The following is a 16,096-nucleotide window of genomic DNA, read 5'->3' as shown; positions in this document are numbered from 1 at the left end:
AAAGGGACTTTACTTCGTGAAGGCCCCAAGAAGTACAACACCTCCCCGAAGCGCAGGGAGGTCGGTTAGGGTCACTCCCACCTCACAAAACGCTGTGTGGGCAGTTTACAGAATTCCCTCTGGCAGACCCTAGTTTCAGTAACAGCCAATTAACCTGCACCATCTTGAACTCATTTCGGTGAGAATGAGAAAGCGGCTAAATATTCATCAGAATCTTCTAGAAAGCCGCACCGCCGGTCACCCTCAGGAGCAACAGCGAACATGCGGGTGGAAACAGTAGAAGCCATTTTTTTTTTTTTAAGGTTTTTGTCGCGGGGGGACGGTACCAGTGAGGATTCAAAAATCTTCAAACATTACACTTAAACCTAGAGGCTTAACTGTGACAGATGCATCTGTCAGGCGCACAGCATCTCACGGCGAAATGCCTCTTTCTGTGGCGACTAAGTCTCTAAGCCGCTTTCTGTGGCGACGACGCTTTAAATGAACTCTCACCGCCATACCCATCCGCGGGAAAGCTCCCATCACCAGCTGAAGAAGGCGGAACTTCAGAGGGCACTCCCGCCACACAGCGCGATCTGCGCCGCTGGGCTTCCTGGGAATTGTAGTTTTAGTTTTCTTATCTATGCGTTTTGTTCAGATCGGTATGGAGTGAGCCAGAAAACTACAACTACCAGAGTGCTCCGTAGCGGCGAGTAGCCGCGGCGGTGACGACCGCGGCGGAGAAGGCCTGGAGGGGCTCGGCGTTCTGGAGTGGCGCTGCTTGGGCCGGTGGCAGGTTGCAGACTGCTGGCGCCGCTGCTGAAGAGAACGGCGAGTGGGTTCGGCGTTTCCCGTCGGGGTCCCAGCAACGATGAGTGCTGCCAGGGAGTCCCATCCGCACGGGGTGAAGCGTTCAGCCTCCCCAGACGACGATGTAAATAACAATGGCGGAGTGGATGAGGGTTGAGGCCTACTAAAGGCTGGGGTAGGCCGGGAAGGGTGGTTTAAGAAGGAGGAAGGGTTCGAGGTGGCCCGAAGGGGGAGGGTCGAGAGGGAGGAACCAGAAGAATAGGAAATGTCTCCTTTCCTAACTTAGGGTCGGAAGGTTTGTAGAGGTCTACAGCTTAAGAGCCAGAGACCTGCGTAGGAAGGGGGAATCGAGGAAGGAGGTCCTGAGAGGGTCGGGAAGCGTATCTCGGGGCTGATGAAGCTTCTTTGTCGGGCGTTTCTACTTGGGATAGGGATGGCAAGATCCCTCCTGTTTGAGATTTAAAATGCTCCTGTGACAATGTCAAGATGTTGGTGCACATTTGGACAGATTTTTCCGACCGGAATTATTTTCGCCCAGTGTACTATTGGGAATAAACCGAAAACAGTATTGAACCGAAAATTGTACCGGGAGGGGCATTTCGTACTGACGCATGGTGATGAGGTCTAAAATGTTGGGACCTAGAAGCCCATTTTGATTTCAGCTACCTTCTCCTTTTTCCCCCCACCCAAGCTTGTCAGCTTAAATAGCAAACCATTCATTCCTTAAAGTAATCCATTAAATATTTACTGCTATGCCAGGTGTTGGGAATTCAAAGACGAATGAGTACGGTGCTTATCCTAGGTCTTTCTGTATATTTGTCCTAGCTCTTAGCGCAGTGTCATGGAGACTGCGGTAAACGGAAAACTAGGTCCTTCATACAATGGATAAACGCCATGGAAACGTTGAATAAGAAATTTTAGGGACGGGTCGGTGGGGGCGTGGAGAGGTCATCTTTAAGGATGAAAAAAGAACTAAATCTAATTTTCTTTACGTTATTGTTTAAAGTACTATTTCTGAATATGTAGAATTCTTTATAGTGCAGTTCGGTGCACTTTCATAATACCTTTGTGAACCATTAAAAGCTCACTAAAGACTACTACTAGTGCGTAATTTGTATAAGACCCACCCCTCTTCGGATGGGAGGTGGGATTACGACCGGAATACCAAGGTTCTTAAATTGAATTTAATTTTGCAGAAAGATTAGTAATCAGGAAAGATTTGGGGATGAAGAATTATATAGTGAGATTTTTTTGGTGCCCTCTGTTCTTCCCTTCTACTGCCTCCTAGATCTTGTTAATATGGTAATCCAGTAATTGTTAGGCATTTATCTAAGGCATTTGAGTAACCTGGGTGCCATTTTAAAAGCAATTACATTGTTTTCCTCCTGGCATATAACTGTGACTTGATTCCTAGAATGTCAGGCACCTGTTTTGCTAGACTCAGAAATATCTTTTAGCTTGACAGAAAACTGTTGATGTTAGGTAATTTAACAGAACGTTAAAGGGATAACTCCACAGCTTCTATTGGGATCAGTGTAAAATGACCTTTAAGACCTTTTCCAATCTTATAAGCATTCTTTTGGAGGGAATGGTTGTAGTTGCAATTCAAGAATAGGTCCTACAACTTTCACACATTATCTAAAAATGATTATGTTGCTAATTTAAAGTGCAGTAGAGTAATTGTCTTTTGATAGTGATTTTTTTAAGTCAGTTTCTTCCATGTGACTATTACTTTTACTGGTAATTAGGAGTTTACTTGTTTTAAAAACATCTTTAAATACTATATACAAAATTAAAAATTATTTTTTAAATATACATTTAAGTTGTAGAAAATCAGTTAATTATAATTGAAGTTGTAATTGATCATCAATTTCTAATGAACTTACACTGCATGTGAAAGATAATCAGTTTCTCTGCTTACTCACCTCACCTATTAAATGGAGATAACAAAACATTTGAAAGATGTTAAAAGTAGAAGACACCTCAGTTAAGCATTTGCCTTCAGCTCTGGTCATAATCCCAGGGTCCTAGGATAGTGCCCCATCCATGTCAGGCTCCCTGCTCAGTAGGGAGTCGGCTTCACCCTCTCACTCTGCTCTTCCCCCCACCTCATGCACATTGCCTCTCTCTCAAATAAATAAAATATTTTAAAAGGAAAGAAAGATGTTCAAAATAGATATTAAGCATGGAATCCGGCTTTAAGAAAATGCTGACAGTGTTAGAAATAAATTCTAAGAGTTACTACATTATGTATTCAGGCGGAAGTAAATTGACTACAGTTCTATAATGAAAGGTATTAAGGATAACTTAAAAATGGTCTCATTGGTTTATTTGGAGTGGAGAAATGAAAACTATTTTTAAGAGAATGGGAGGTGAAGGGAAGTTAATTTTAGTAACTGGCAGAGACCCTCCAAGAATGTATCAGGCACCCATGTGCTTTTGAAAATGCAGCACTTGAGCAAGGTAGTTGCTGTTGTATGCTGAGGTCTTTGAAAGGAAGAACCAGAAGGACTTGACGATTGGAAAAAAACAATAGGATTAAATACTGTTAATGGTAGGATTATTTCTGTAAAGACTTCGGAAGATATTTGCTCTTTTAATAGAAAAGTTTTGGCTTTCAGAAAGTTGTTTGGTTTTTAACTTGATTCTGTAACTATTATAACTAGTTCATAAACTATCACATATTCTATCTCATTTGATCATGTACAGCATGATGTGGAAAGAGCATAGAACTTAAGGCAAGAGGATCAGTCACTTAAACTTTTAAGTGACTTTGCCTCAGTGTTCTTATTTATTAACTGGACTCTTGAGAGAACATAAGTGAGCAGTCATTAGTATGTTGTAAGTTGTGAAACACTGCAGTTCTTAGGTGGTGGTGTTCTTAAGACAGTCTTTTAAAGAAGCTACTCTGTGTAGATTAAGAGTGGAAACTGGGAAGTTAAATGTGCGGTCCAGACTCCAAGAGCAAGTGATTTAGTGAGAATCATAACTTAACTTTCGCTAGTACTTTGGTTTTTTTATTGCTTAACTGTGTTGAGCCAGAAAAAGTTAGGAACTAACTGTCTTATATAAAGATAATGAGTTGTCAGATGGAAAGAAGTGGAGATTTGGAAGTTAGGTAGCCAAAATCATGAAAGCATATAAGCTTCCCAAAAAAAGGAATTTGCAAGAACCACAAGTGATTAACCAGTGTTGTACAAATACTTAATTTTTTAAAATTTATTTTTACTTAAATTCGATTGGTTAACATATAGTGTATTATTAGTTTCAGAGGTAGAGTTCAGTGATTCATCAGTTGTATATTAACACCCAGTGCTCATTACATTAAGTGCCCTCCTTAATGCCCATCACCCAGTTACCCCACCTCCCCACCAGCGCCCCCCGCCCCCAGCAACTCTCAAGTTTGTTTCCTGTAGTTAAGAGTCTCTTATGGTTGGTCTCCCTCTCTGATTTCATCTTTATTTTTTCCTCCCTTCCCTATAATTCTCTGTTTTGTTTCTTAAATTCCACATATAAGTGAAATATGATAATTGTCTTTTTCTGATTGACTTACTTCACTTTACAAAATACTCTCTAGTTCTATCCACGTCATTGCCAGTGGGAAGATTTCACTTTTTTGATGGCTAATATTCCATGAACAAATACTTTAACACTCATATCCCTAGAGAAATGGTCACCATTGAGTTTGTTTTGTTTTTCTGGTGTTTTGGTTTTTGTTTCGTTTTGTTTTAATTAGAGAGAATGAGAGAGAGAGAGCATGAGAAGGGGGAGGGGACAGAGGGAGAAGCAGACTCCCTGCTAAACAGGGAGCTGGATGCAGACTCAATCCTGGGACTTCAGGATCATGACCTGAGCCAAAGGCAGTCGCTTTAGCAGCTGAGCCACTTAGGCGCCCACCATTCTTTTTTTATATTTTCTAAACCTTCTACAAATAATTTTCAGAACAAAAATAGTGAAAACCAGTTTTATTGAAAATTTCAATATGAATGTAACCATAGCAAGCCCAAATTTCTATTACATGGCTTTCTGATTTTTGTGACATACATACCTAAAATGGTTAGCATCCTCTGAGTCCGCTAACTGCTTATCAATTTTTGTGTGTAAATCTGGAACACATAGTTTCAGATTTCAAATAATTTCTAATAGATTTTAGCTTTATCATTATTTGTAGTTCTAGCATTTTCATCATCAAAATATAATATGAAGAATTTAAACCTTTGTGCCCATAATTTTGTGCTGAAAGGGGGGGTTGTCATCTTTGCTCCATAATTGCAAAACATTTTCATATTTAGATTATAAACTCAATTAGAATGATCAAGCCAATGAATGTTTCCTTTCTACATTCCTTCTAGTCACCTTTGTATATACATCTTCCTTTAGCACTTGTTCAGTTTCAGATCCTGTCAAGTAAATAAATATTGGTGTACAAATATAAAAGCTGAAGCAGTCACATTTTTTTAGAAAAACAGGATGGTCCAGGCTCTTACTGCACAGTATTCAAGATGAAGAATCCCTATTGAATGACTTTCTAGATGAGAGTACTGAATTTTTTCTTTTTTTTTCTTTGTCTCTTGATTCCTTGATTGGAGAGAAGTCATGTAGTATTTCAGCATTCAAAAATTCAGTCTTTAAGATTTTTGCATATATGATTAATGTTGCCATTATCATTTGTTTAGGGTATACCACCTATCATTTTGCATTCACTTTATTCATATAATAATTGTGACATGGCTTTTGTCAGTTTCTGGTTTTTACCTAGTTGCCATTATGGGTAGAAATGAAAATTCTGGACTCAACTGTGTCCATGAAAGCTAGAAGTATACAATGGGGAGTGACATCTTGAAAGATGATGCACTACCTTGGACAACAGGATGAGAAAACTCTTTAGCTGTTTTTTTCTGTTTCCTTATTTTAGTCATTTTTAGTATAGTTGGCAAAAACTAATGAATCATAATATTTCCTATATTTGTTTCAAGATGTAGGGAAAAATATGATCACTAGGACTCCATAATATTTCTTAAGATTGTAAAAGAGCCCAACTGACCATTTGGTAATTGCAAGGTAGAATACATTTTACTTTTTTTTAAAGTAAGTTTTCTCTGTTTCCGTTTTCTGTTTCCTCTTTCAGAAGACCTTTAAAAAAGAATATAAGTCTTAATATATCAATCCTTACAAACAAACTGCACAGAAAAGAAGTTGAAAACCTAAAATTGGGTCCATTTTGTGTTCTGTGGTCCTTTAGACAGCACTAAAGCCAGACTAACTTTTAAGTAATGACCGTGGCAGGCTCTGGGTTCGAAATCCTAGGTACTCCGGGGCCTTGCAAAGCTCTAGGATAGTAGGTCTCAAGGTGTGGTCCTCACATGAGCATCAACAGCATCATCACTTAGGAATTTGTTAGGAATGAAATCCTTGAGCCCACCTTACTTGAGCCCAGACTTACTGGATCTGAAACTCTTGGGGTGTAGTCTGGCAGTTTGGGTTTTAACACACCCTCCAGGTGATTCTGATAAGTGCAATCTTCAGAATCAAAGCTCTGGCTGCAAAAGAAATAAAGGATACTGCCTTGAGGTAATAGAAAAGGAGTATATGGGACGCCTGGGTGGCTCAGTTGGTTAAGCAGCTGCCTTCGGCTCAGGTCATGATCCCGGCGTCCTGGGATCGAGTCCCACATCAGGCTCCTTGCTCCACAGGGAGCCTGCTTCTCCCTCTGCCTCTGCCTTCCACTCTGTCTGTGCTCGCTCTCACTCGCTCTCTCTCTGACAAATAAATAAATAAAATCTTTTAAAAAAAAAAAAAAAAGAAAGAAAAGGAGTATATATTGAGTATGATATATACGCTTAGGTACCTAAACCAAATCAATGAGCCCTGTTTATATTTAAAAATGACAGGGTTTTTTTTAAACCTTGGGAGTTGTGGGGAGAGTTTAAATTTTTAAGTATTTATTAGTATGCAAAAGAACTAATGGCTGATTTCTTTTGTAGCTTGGATCTAGCAATTGGGAAGCAGCAGACTTAGGTAATGAAGAAAGAAAACAAAAGTTCTTGAGACTTATGGGTGCAGGAAAGGTAAGCATCAAACAGTTTGTGTTTTTTTAGTCTTTCTGTATAAATAATGTCCTTACTTTGTTGAGTGAGCCAGACTGAATATACTTGGATCCCATTTTCCTGTTCTGCTTAGGAAATACAGCTGACCTAACCAAGCGCTTAAAATTTATACTATTTCTGAACCACTTCTGGGAGTCTCAGTGCCACTGAGCAGTAAAGTTTAGAGACTCTATATAGAGAAACCTTGGTTTGAGGAGACTCCTGTGGAAGAAAGTTTATAATTTGCTATCTGTTAGCTTAATGACTTAATAGTTTTCTGGGCAGACCAGTTGGTAGGCCTTTCATATTTTATAGCTCCCTCTAGCCCATGAAGTACTAGTCAAGCCTTTATCAAAAACTTAATCTTTAAAATGTTCAATATATTTTGAAATCCCTTTCAAATTGATTAACGTGGTAGAAAATAGAAAATATAGGTGCCAGGAAAACACCTTTTGGGGAAAAACACCCGTCTTGTTCCTAGCAATAATTTTTACATGCAAATTCAGTTATTTCTAGATAATTTATTTTGTGTAAGCAAGTCAATTTATTTTTCTAACATTGCCCCAAATGTGGATAAAATAAGAAAACTTTTTTTTTGCTTTTTTTTTTTAAGTGCCTCAAAATTAAATTCTGCCCTTTGTTTTTGTTATTCATATGGGGACTCATTCATGCATTTTACCAACCATTATTGACTGTTTACAAGATGCCAGGGACCATGCTAGGTCCTGGAGGTTACATAGATTGCATGTTTGGAGCCATCATGTAATAGAGGAAACCAGATAATTTAGAATTATAATTGCTATGAAAGAACTCTGCATGTACTATGAAAGAACTGTGGAGTCAACAGACAAGGGTGGCTAAGTCTGCCTTAGTGGTACAAGAAAGCATCCCAGAAATAGAATTGGTGAAACAAAGAGGAGTTAGCCAGATTAGAATAGTGGGGTTCAAGGTAGCGAGAGATCATGCAACACAGTAAGACCTGTACAAGGATGCATTTTTATAATATCTTTTTAACCCAGATTTCCCAATAATTTTGTGATTTATCATGGAAAGTAAACTGAAGTTTGTCTTGATTTATGCAAATTAAGTATTTGTTAAGAATATATGAAGTAAGTAATAATTTAGGGGACGTGCTCAACCTAGTAGAATGAAAACTCCTTGAGTACTTAGGAAGAATACCCTAACATAAAGTATATGAGATTTAGCTACCAGTTTTATATACCAGTTATATAGTCAAATGTATCTCAGAACTGTGGGGAAGAAAGAACAGATTGAACAATTTAAAAAATTAACTACCAGTATATGGGCTATTTAGCATACATTAAATTATTTCCTAGCAAGGCCAAGATTGTAGCTTTGATCTTATATATAGGCTGTTTAGTTTTACTCCGTTCTGTGGCAATGAAGTATATTCCTAACCCTAGCCAGCTACCATGAGTATTTTACTGGTCACAGGGAGAACCAGCTAGGAGAAAGTGTGAATAGACTAGTGCACTACTGTCATCATTCTCAGATAACAATGTATTACACATTTTCAAATCTTGATAATGGAGTGTCTTTTGCAATCTAAAGAAGCAGCATATTGAATCATTGATTTGCTTCTGTGATAATGGCCTGTAAAGCAGTTAAGTATTAATACTTGAAGCCTTTCAGTAATATCTTGGAGTATGGAAAATGTGTCTGCCATCCTTTCACAATAGGAAGATTTGTTATGTACTATATCTTCACAGGTGGTTAAGATTACTTTGCAGTCACATTTATTTTCCCTTCACTGTGTTTTAGTGAAGAATTTCTTTTGTTTATGAAACTAAATATAAACCATAAGGAGTGGATTAGAACTGATAATTGAGAGTAATTGTGTGGGGTAACTAATTAGTAACATTGAATCAGGATTTATTTGTATATTTTAGAGTAGAATAGATTGCTTTAAATTCTGTTCTTGACAGTTTAAGATTAGGTACTTATTGTAGTCAAATAATGATGAGCTGGCTATTTGTTAAAGATCTATCACTTTTTTCATTATGAGTCTATTACTTTATTTTTATCTAGCTAAATAATTTCATTTGCTTTCTTTCTATAAAGTATAGGTATCAGAAAGGTATCAGAAAGAGGAGATGGGAAAGTTAAAGCAACTCATTTAATTGGCCTTTTAGGAAAGAAAATATTTATATTGCTGCAATTTTTTAGTTATCCGTCCCATTTAAAATTCCAGCCTGACCTCTTCATACTCTCCACTCCCCTTCTATGCTCTGTGTGTTTTAAAGGCACTTACAGCTTTCTACCGTACTATAATTTACTTAACTGATTTCATTTCCCCTCCTCATCTTTATCTTTGCTAGACTATAATAAAGACAAGGATCTCGATTTAATTCTTTTTCTTCACTTTATCTCAGAAGCCTGGAATAATGTTGGGCACATTGTAGACACTCAATAATTATTTTAAGTTTGTGGTCTCAAATTCTAATATATTTTCTACTTTCTTATAGAAAGAACACACCGGTCGTCTTGTTATAGGAGACCACAAATCAACATCTCACTTCCGAACAGGTAAGAAAGTAAAATATAATTTAAGAGGCAGTGCTGCATTTGGAACATGAAATACTCGTATGTATTGCGGGATATTCTCTGTATAATTGTGTTAATGATTAAAATATTAGATCTGGAAATGTATATGTAAATGTGTATATATAACAATTATCATATACTTTAAAGATTTGAGAGTATATATCAATGATATTCTGACCAAGAAACTGACCTTTTTCTATCTTCGTTTTTATTGATCATTCTTATTATAGTGAGGTTTTATGCATTATCTTACCAACTGTTATGTAGTATGTATATATGAATTTTTTACAGAAATTATTTAACATACAGTATTATTGTTGGCATATTAAACTGGCTTTGAATTTATTCACTGAGTTTTGTTTTGAAATCCTTAATAAAGAATATAAACTTGTTGCAAAGCCTGAAGAAATTAATTTTAGTGGAAAAAGTTTTAAAATAAAAACTAACAATGAGTTTGAATTTGAATTCAGGCTGCTAAAAAATGAAATTTTCTCCTATATAAAATTGACACTAATCTTGGACATTATTAATAATAGGGCATAATGACCTGGATCATAGTTAACGAACTTTTTAGTTAAATTATTTAAATTAACTTTATACTGACCTAGAATATGTAGCACATTTCAGAAATTAACAGGTTTTTTATTTTTCCAAATAATTATTTCAAATTGATTTGCATTCTTAGAAAAAGAATTTCTGAGGCAAAAAGAATACCTGAGCTTTCTAGAATGGAAAAATACTTAACTACTACATTTATTCTTTTAAAACTGTGGACTTTATGAATAAAAATAGTGCAGGTACCACCATTTGTGACTTAAAATGAAATTCCTCTTATATTTACAAATTAAAATGGCATACTCAAGCTTTTTTTCTCCCCACCCTAAGATTTATGTATGTATTTTAGAGAGTACGGGAGCACTTGCAAGCAGGGGGAGGGCAAGAGGGAAAGAAAGAGAATCTCAAACAGACGTCCTGCGGAGTGGGGAGCCCAATTTAGGGCTTGATCTTGGGAACCTGAGATCATGACCTGAGCTAAAATCAAGAGTTGGATGCTCACGTGACTGAGCCAACCAGGCAACCCCTCAGAAAGCTTTGATGGTATTAGTAATGTTCTAGTTGTAATTAAGTTTGTGTTGTTTCAGTAAACTGGTATGTAAGAAAAGCGTGAATTAGAGCCATTATTTATTTAGCCATTCTCTGAACAGAATTGCCTGCCTTTTCATTGTATGTCTGTTAAAAGACAAACTTTTTTGTTTGTTGCTGGTGCTTTAAATGTGAGAGAAAACTCACTTTCTGGGAACAATTATTTATTAGACTAATTAAGCTAAAATTTTTAAGGCCCAGAGTTCTTGGTAATTAGTATTTATAATACCTAAACTTCAGGCAGTTCTGAGACTTGTGTAGTTTTAACTTACCACATAGAAAAATATAAGTTCTTCATCTTTTATCAACACTTTTGTAGTTCAGAGGGTAGGTTACTAGAGAAGTAATCATAAATACATCCTTCGGTTTTTTAATAGCGGTTAGGTATTCGTATTATATCTACTGTATAGCGGAAACCCATCCACAAAATGCGTTTTAAAATTAGCCACAGAGAAATCAGCCCTGAATATATTAGCATTTGTAATATGGGTTTTTTCTGTGTAATCAAATGTTTTTATTAATTTGACTAAAACATAACCAAAGTACACTGGACATGCAGGGGAAGAAGACAAGAAAATTAATGAAGAACTGGAGTCTCAATATCAGCAAAGTATGGACAGTAAATTATCAGGAAGATATCGACGACATTGTGGACTTGGCTTCAGTGAGGTAGTAATTAACATTTTCATTAAATGGGAAGATAATTTCTAAATTGATACCTTAATTTCTGTTAGATTACTCCAGCAGTCAAGAATCCTATGTAGAAGCCTTTCTTTTTACAGTCACTTAATTTTCCATATGCCCAAATAGGTCTTTGTAGATAATGAGAAAAGGTATTTTTGAGTTCTACAAACGTTTTCTGATAGAAGCTTAATGTAAATTCAACTTAGATAATCATTATGGCACATCTTTAATAAGCATGAACAACATACAAGCTAGAGAAAATATTTCATGTAAATACTAGTTTAGGATCTTTCTCAGTTTTCTCTGTGATCTCTTTTCATATTATAAGTGCTGGTTAAGTACACCAAAGTAATACAACATGTAAAACATTGATCACTTTTCCTCATTTCCATGGTTCAGTGGTTAATTTGTCTTACTTTTAAAAAAAATACTGTTTATTTCAGGAAGATATGGTAGTTTTCAAACCAGGGGGAGGGGAGTCAAGTGAGTGGTCTTCAGAGCTGTTTCTTAAAACAAAATCCTAATTTAAGTCTAATGGGTAAAACACCGGGATGCCTGAGTCGATCATAAAACTTGATGTTAATGGCTAGGGAGTAGGTGTTCTGAGACTGTGACAAAAATTAGTGTCTTTCCCAGTTTTTGTGCTGGGTAATTGTAGTATTTAAGAAGAACCTGTTGGTTGATGTTCATAGGTAGAAGATCATGATGGAGAAGGTGATGTGGCTGGAGATGATGATGATGATGATGATTCACCTGATCCTGAAAGTCCAGATGACTCTGAAAGTGATTCAGAGTCAGAGAAAGAAGAGTCTGCTGAAGAACTCCAAGCTACTGAGCACCCTGATGAAGTAGAGGATCCCAAAAACAAAAAAGATGCAAAAAGCAACTATAAAATGATGTTTGTTAAATCCAGTGGTTCATAACTCCCAAACACTTAGTCTTTGTATTAAAAGTAAGCCTTATTGTTATAATGCACAGTGGAGGACTGCTTATAGAGCACAGACCTTTGTATTATAATTTTTAAAAAGGCCCTTTTAAATAATTACAAAGAGTGTTTGCTTTCAGATGCCATGGATTACACTTTTATGGGCATGACTATAACCATTTTTGTAAAGAGTAAGAGTTGTATAAAATAAGAAATAAATACAGTACTCAATTTCATTTCATATTAGCATCATCAAACTCTAATCTCACCTTTTTACCCCTTCAGATAGTTATGGAGGAAACACTTTTTTGTGGTAGCTGTTTCATCTTTTTTGTTCCTTCATATTTTTCTCTTATAAGAAGTTTAATCTGATACTGTGATGTGTTCATGAAAACTACTCAGTTATTATACTTTGCTACAGTAGAAGTATTCATCATGGGTATTTCTGCTGCCAGTAACTATCTAAATTGTTTGCAAAGATTAGGTACTTAGTTTACTCTTACTGATTCAGCTCTACTCTTTTGGACCAAAGCAACATGAGAGCAAATACTTTCACACCTGTTAGGATGGAGTTGCAACTGTCATACATTTGGCATGTTATGATCCCAAGCAGTCTTTATATAATTTGAATTACATTGTATGTTAGATTTTTGATAAAATTTGGCCAGTTTTTACAGAAGAAATTATTTCTCTGATCATTTGGTCCTATCTATTTAGGAATATGTAAAACTGGAATTTTTTTTAAGGTAATATGTGACCAAAGTTAATTTTCTTCCTAAGGCCTAAATAAAGAAAAAGCAGTTTCCCATATTTGGTTTGTGATACCTTTATCCTCATTATCTAAAATGAGGAATAGCCTTATTTAAGAAGAAGCTGAAACAAATTTTCTTCATTGTAGCCCAATGTTGTTACCTTGGTTATTGAATTACTGGAAAGTAGTACTGCTTTCTGATTTTGTTGCTGCTGCTTTGGGAGTGAGATTAGAATTCTCTGCCTGGTGTTAAGTGGTTGATGTGTACAGCAGATTAACAGGCTGCATTATGGGCTAGTCCATGATCTTTGAATATTTGGGTCCAAAATATTTCTAAGTAACATGTTCAGAGGCATGAGTCAAACCTGTTTGTTTGCTGAATTTTTATATATCTAGCTACTTACGTGTTCGATGTGTTGGACTTAAAAAACAAATTCCTATGTCACTTTGAAATTTAAAATTTAGGAGTATTAGCAACTTGAACAGGTGATAATCCGGTTCATGCAATCCATTCATAGATTAGAGCCCTCCAACATTTGGCTTTTGATTTTTCTTATTTCTTACATTGTTTTATAGTAGTTGCTACCCCACATAGTAAAATATATCAAGTCAGGGGGTAGTAGACAGGATATATGACCTTTAATAGATACTTGGTTTGAATAGGTTTGGCTTTATTCAAATTTCAGTTGGCCACAGATTTTTAAATATCTAGTTTCTAGGGTTCCTTATTACAACTAAATGAAGTAGTAAATGAAGGCTGATTTATGTTTAAGAATGGAAGTGGGAGAGATCAGTATTACGTTTTAAAAAGTATTTTCCATTTATTATTGAAACATGCTGGGTTATTTATAAGTCTTGGTTCTTAATATGTAAATAGAAGAGCCTTCTTCTAAAATAACTTCACTGAAAGACCTTTTTCTTCATGACCAAATGGAGAAGTTCTTATTCCAGCTAATTCATATATTATTGGACCATTTATATAATTCAGGGTTGGAATAAATTTAGGTCTATTGGTCCATGTAACCTAGTGTCCCAGCACCACATTAAACATCATGGCTATCTTTTAAGCATGAATATCAGGGTTGTGTTTTTTTTTCATTATCAATTTTAGGGGAAAAAACGGAGACAGATGCTTTGCCATCTTGATATCCCTATTAAAGAATCAGGTTGGAAAATACAAATTATTTTGGTACAGTGAAAGACTAATTCAGTCAAAAGTTTAATGGCAAATTTCTATCACTGATAATTTCTTAACTGAAATGCGCTTCTCCCACCTGTTTATCTATACCAATGATATAACAGTCTTTACTGGAAAGCTTTTTAGGAACACAATTTCCAATTTTCTGTGTAATCGGTAAAAGTCCTCAAATCTATAATTTTTTAAACCTGGGAGAAATGAAGTTACAAAAGAAAGTTTGAAGTTACTGTTTTTCTGATTAAACAGCAGTTTGAGATCAGAAAGACAGGTCACATTCTTTGAGTAAATTTTGAGGAAAAATTTTCAAATACCTGTTTGACTTCAGTGACCACTTCTTACCGGGCTTTGGTTCCATTACTTTGTCTCCAACAACAGCCATATCTTGGATACTTCCAATATCCAAAAACAACTTTACCTCTGAAATTGCTAATTTAGAAATTACCTCTGACCATGACAGTTCTGTTCTTTATATATGTTCAAATTAAGTCATTGTCAATCTATTTTCACCTTCACAATCCCTGTCTAGATTATTAATTGGTCTGTCCATTCAATAGCACTATTGTCAGTGTCCTAAATAATCTTCTTCAGTCATACCTTCCTGGGAAATTCCATGTGTAGATCTATCCAGTCCTTTATGGATTATTTCTGGAGAAGACCCAGTATTACTAAAAATCAATGTTAACTGGCCTAAACACTGCATGTTATCAATACTGTTTTTTTCTAGTCAACTCTTTTCCCATTTTGTTAGCGATTGTCTAAAGCCTCTATTCATAAACCTATAACCCTCTTTCATTCTTAATATGCCCTAACTTACATAAGAAATAGATTTTATCAGGCAGAAATTCCTTCAACTTCTGTCTTCTAAATTCACAACCATGGACAAGTTACACAGCTTTAGGCCTTTTAGGTCACAGCCCTGCTCTACCACCACAGTAAAAAAGCTGAGTGACCTTGTGCAAACTAGATCTCTCTCGGTCTCCTTTCCTTGTCTGTAAAATGAAGATAGCAATAGCAACTACCTTGTATGGTGACTGTGACAATTTGATAAAGCAGATTAAAAGCATTTCACACTGGTAGGTATTCAGTGCTCAATAAATACTAGCTATAGTTAATCCTTTGAATCTTCTTGTGAACCTAGTGCTTTTGATTATCTTCCTTTGCATCTTCAACTTCTCCCTTAATCTGTTGGCCCTTTTCTGTCAACATTTTTACCCCCAGTATTTTACATCTTAAAAATAATTGTTCTTAGATAATACATACTTGAGCTATTGTCATCCTACCTCATGCCTTCCACATCCAGTTTTAATAACTTGCTTCTATCACTGCCATCCCCTCCCTCACTTCATTTCAATATGGTTTCACACAACTACTTTGAAAACTTGCATCAAATCAGTGATTCTCATTTTCCTAAAACGGATTTTTCAGTTAATTCCTTGCTTGACCTGTTAGCAGTACTAAGCATTGTTAACCATCAATCTTTAGATGAATATCTACTCTTGGGTTACACAGAGATTCAATAGAATCAATTTCTGTACATCTCTATGTTCTTGTTCCTAAATTGATCTCTCTCAAACCTACCTCTCCTTTCATGATTGACTTTCTCAGGAAAGGAAGGAAAGGCAATACCTCTTCATCATCCCAAACTTCACAGTGATTTATCTTCCCTGTGGGTAAAATTAAGGCTCCAAAAGAGGGGACAATTTGAAATGTTGATACTGAGGCCTGAATGCAAGTCAGGTGGTTTCCTGTTCTATGCCTTTAATAAAATTAGTAGAGAAAGTGAATTGTCAGCTGATTTATTAGGGATACATTTTGGTGAAAGATCATAATGATGTTTGGCCTAGATGCCAAGAGTTCAGGTTTTTGTTTTTTGTTTTTTTTAATTAACATAAAATGTACTATTTGCCCCAGGGGTTCAGGTCTGTGAATCATCAGGTTTAACACACTTCACAGCA

The 16,096-nt window shown here is 36.0% G+C and overlaps 1 protein-coding gene across 1 annotated transcript; it reads left to right on the top strand.

Annotated features, from left to right (window-relative positions):
- Positions 1-699: 699 nt before the first annotated feature.
- Positions 700-13,002, top strand: C1H11orf58 (chromosome 1 C11orf58 homolog). Its single transcript, XM_059407791.1, has 5 exons — positions 700-913; positions 6,774-6,857; positions 9,362-9,422; positions 11,143-11,252; positions 11,960-13,002. Exons 1-5 carry the CDS (start codon positions 851-853, stop codon positions 12,188-12,190), a joined length of 549 nt encoding a protein of 182 aa, XP_059263774.1. The 5' UTR covers positions 700-850; the 3' UTR covers positions 12,191-13,002.
- The last annotated feature ends 3,094 nt before the right edge of the window (positions 13,003-16,096 follow it).

Source organism: Mustela nigripes, chromosome 1, assembly GCF_022355385.1.
Source record: "Mustela nigripes isolate SB6536 chromosome 1, MUSNIG.SB6536, whole genome shotgun sequence".
NCBI lineage: Eukaryota > Metazoa > Chordata > Mammalia > Carnivora > Mustelidae > Mustela > Mustela nigripes.
Note: the sequence above shows the minus strand (reverse complement) of the source record. Positions and strands in the feature narration are given on the sequence as shown.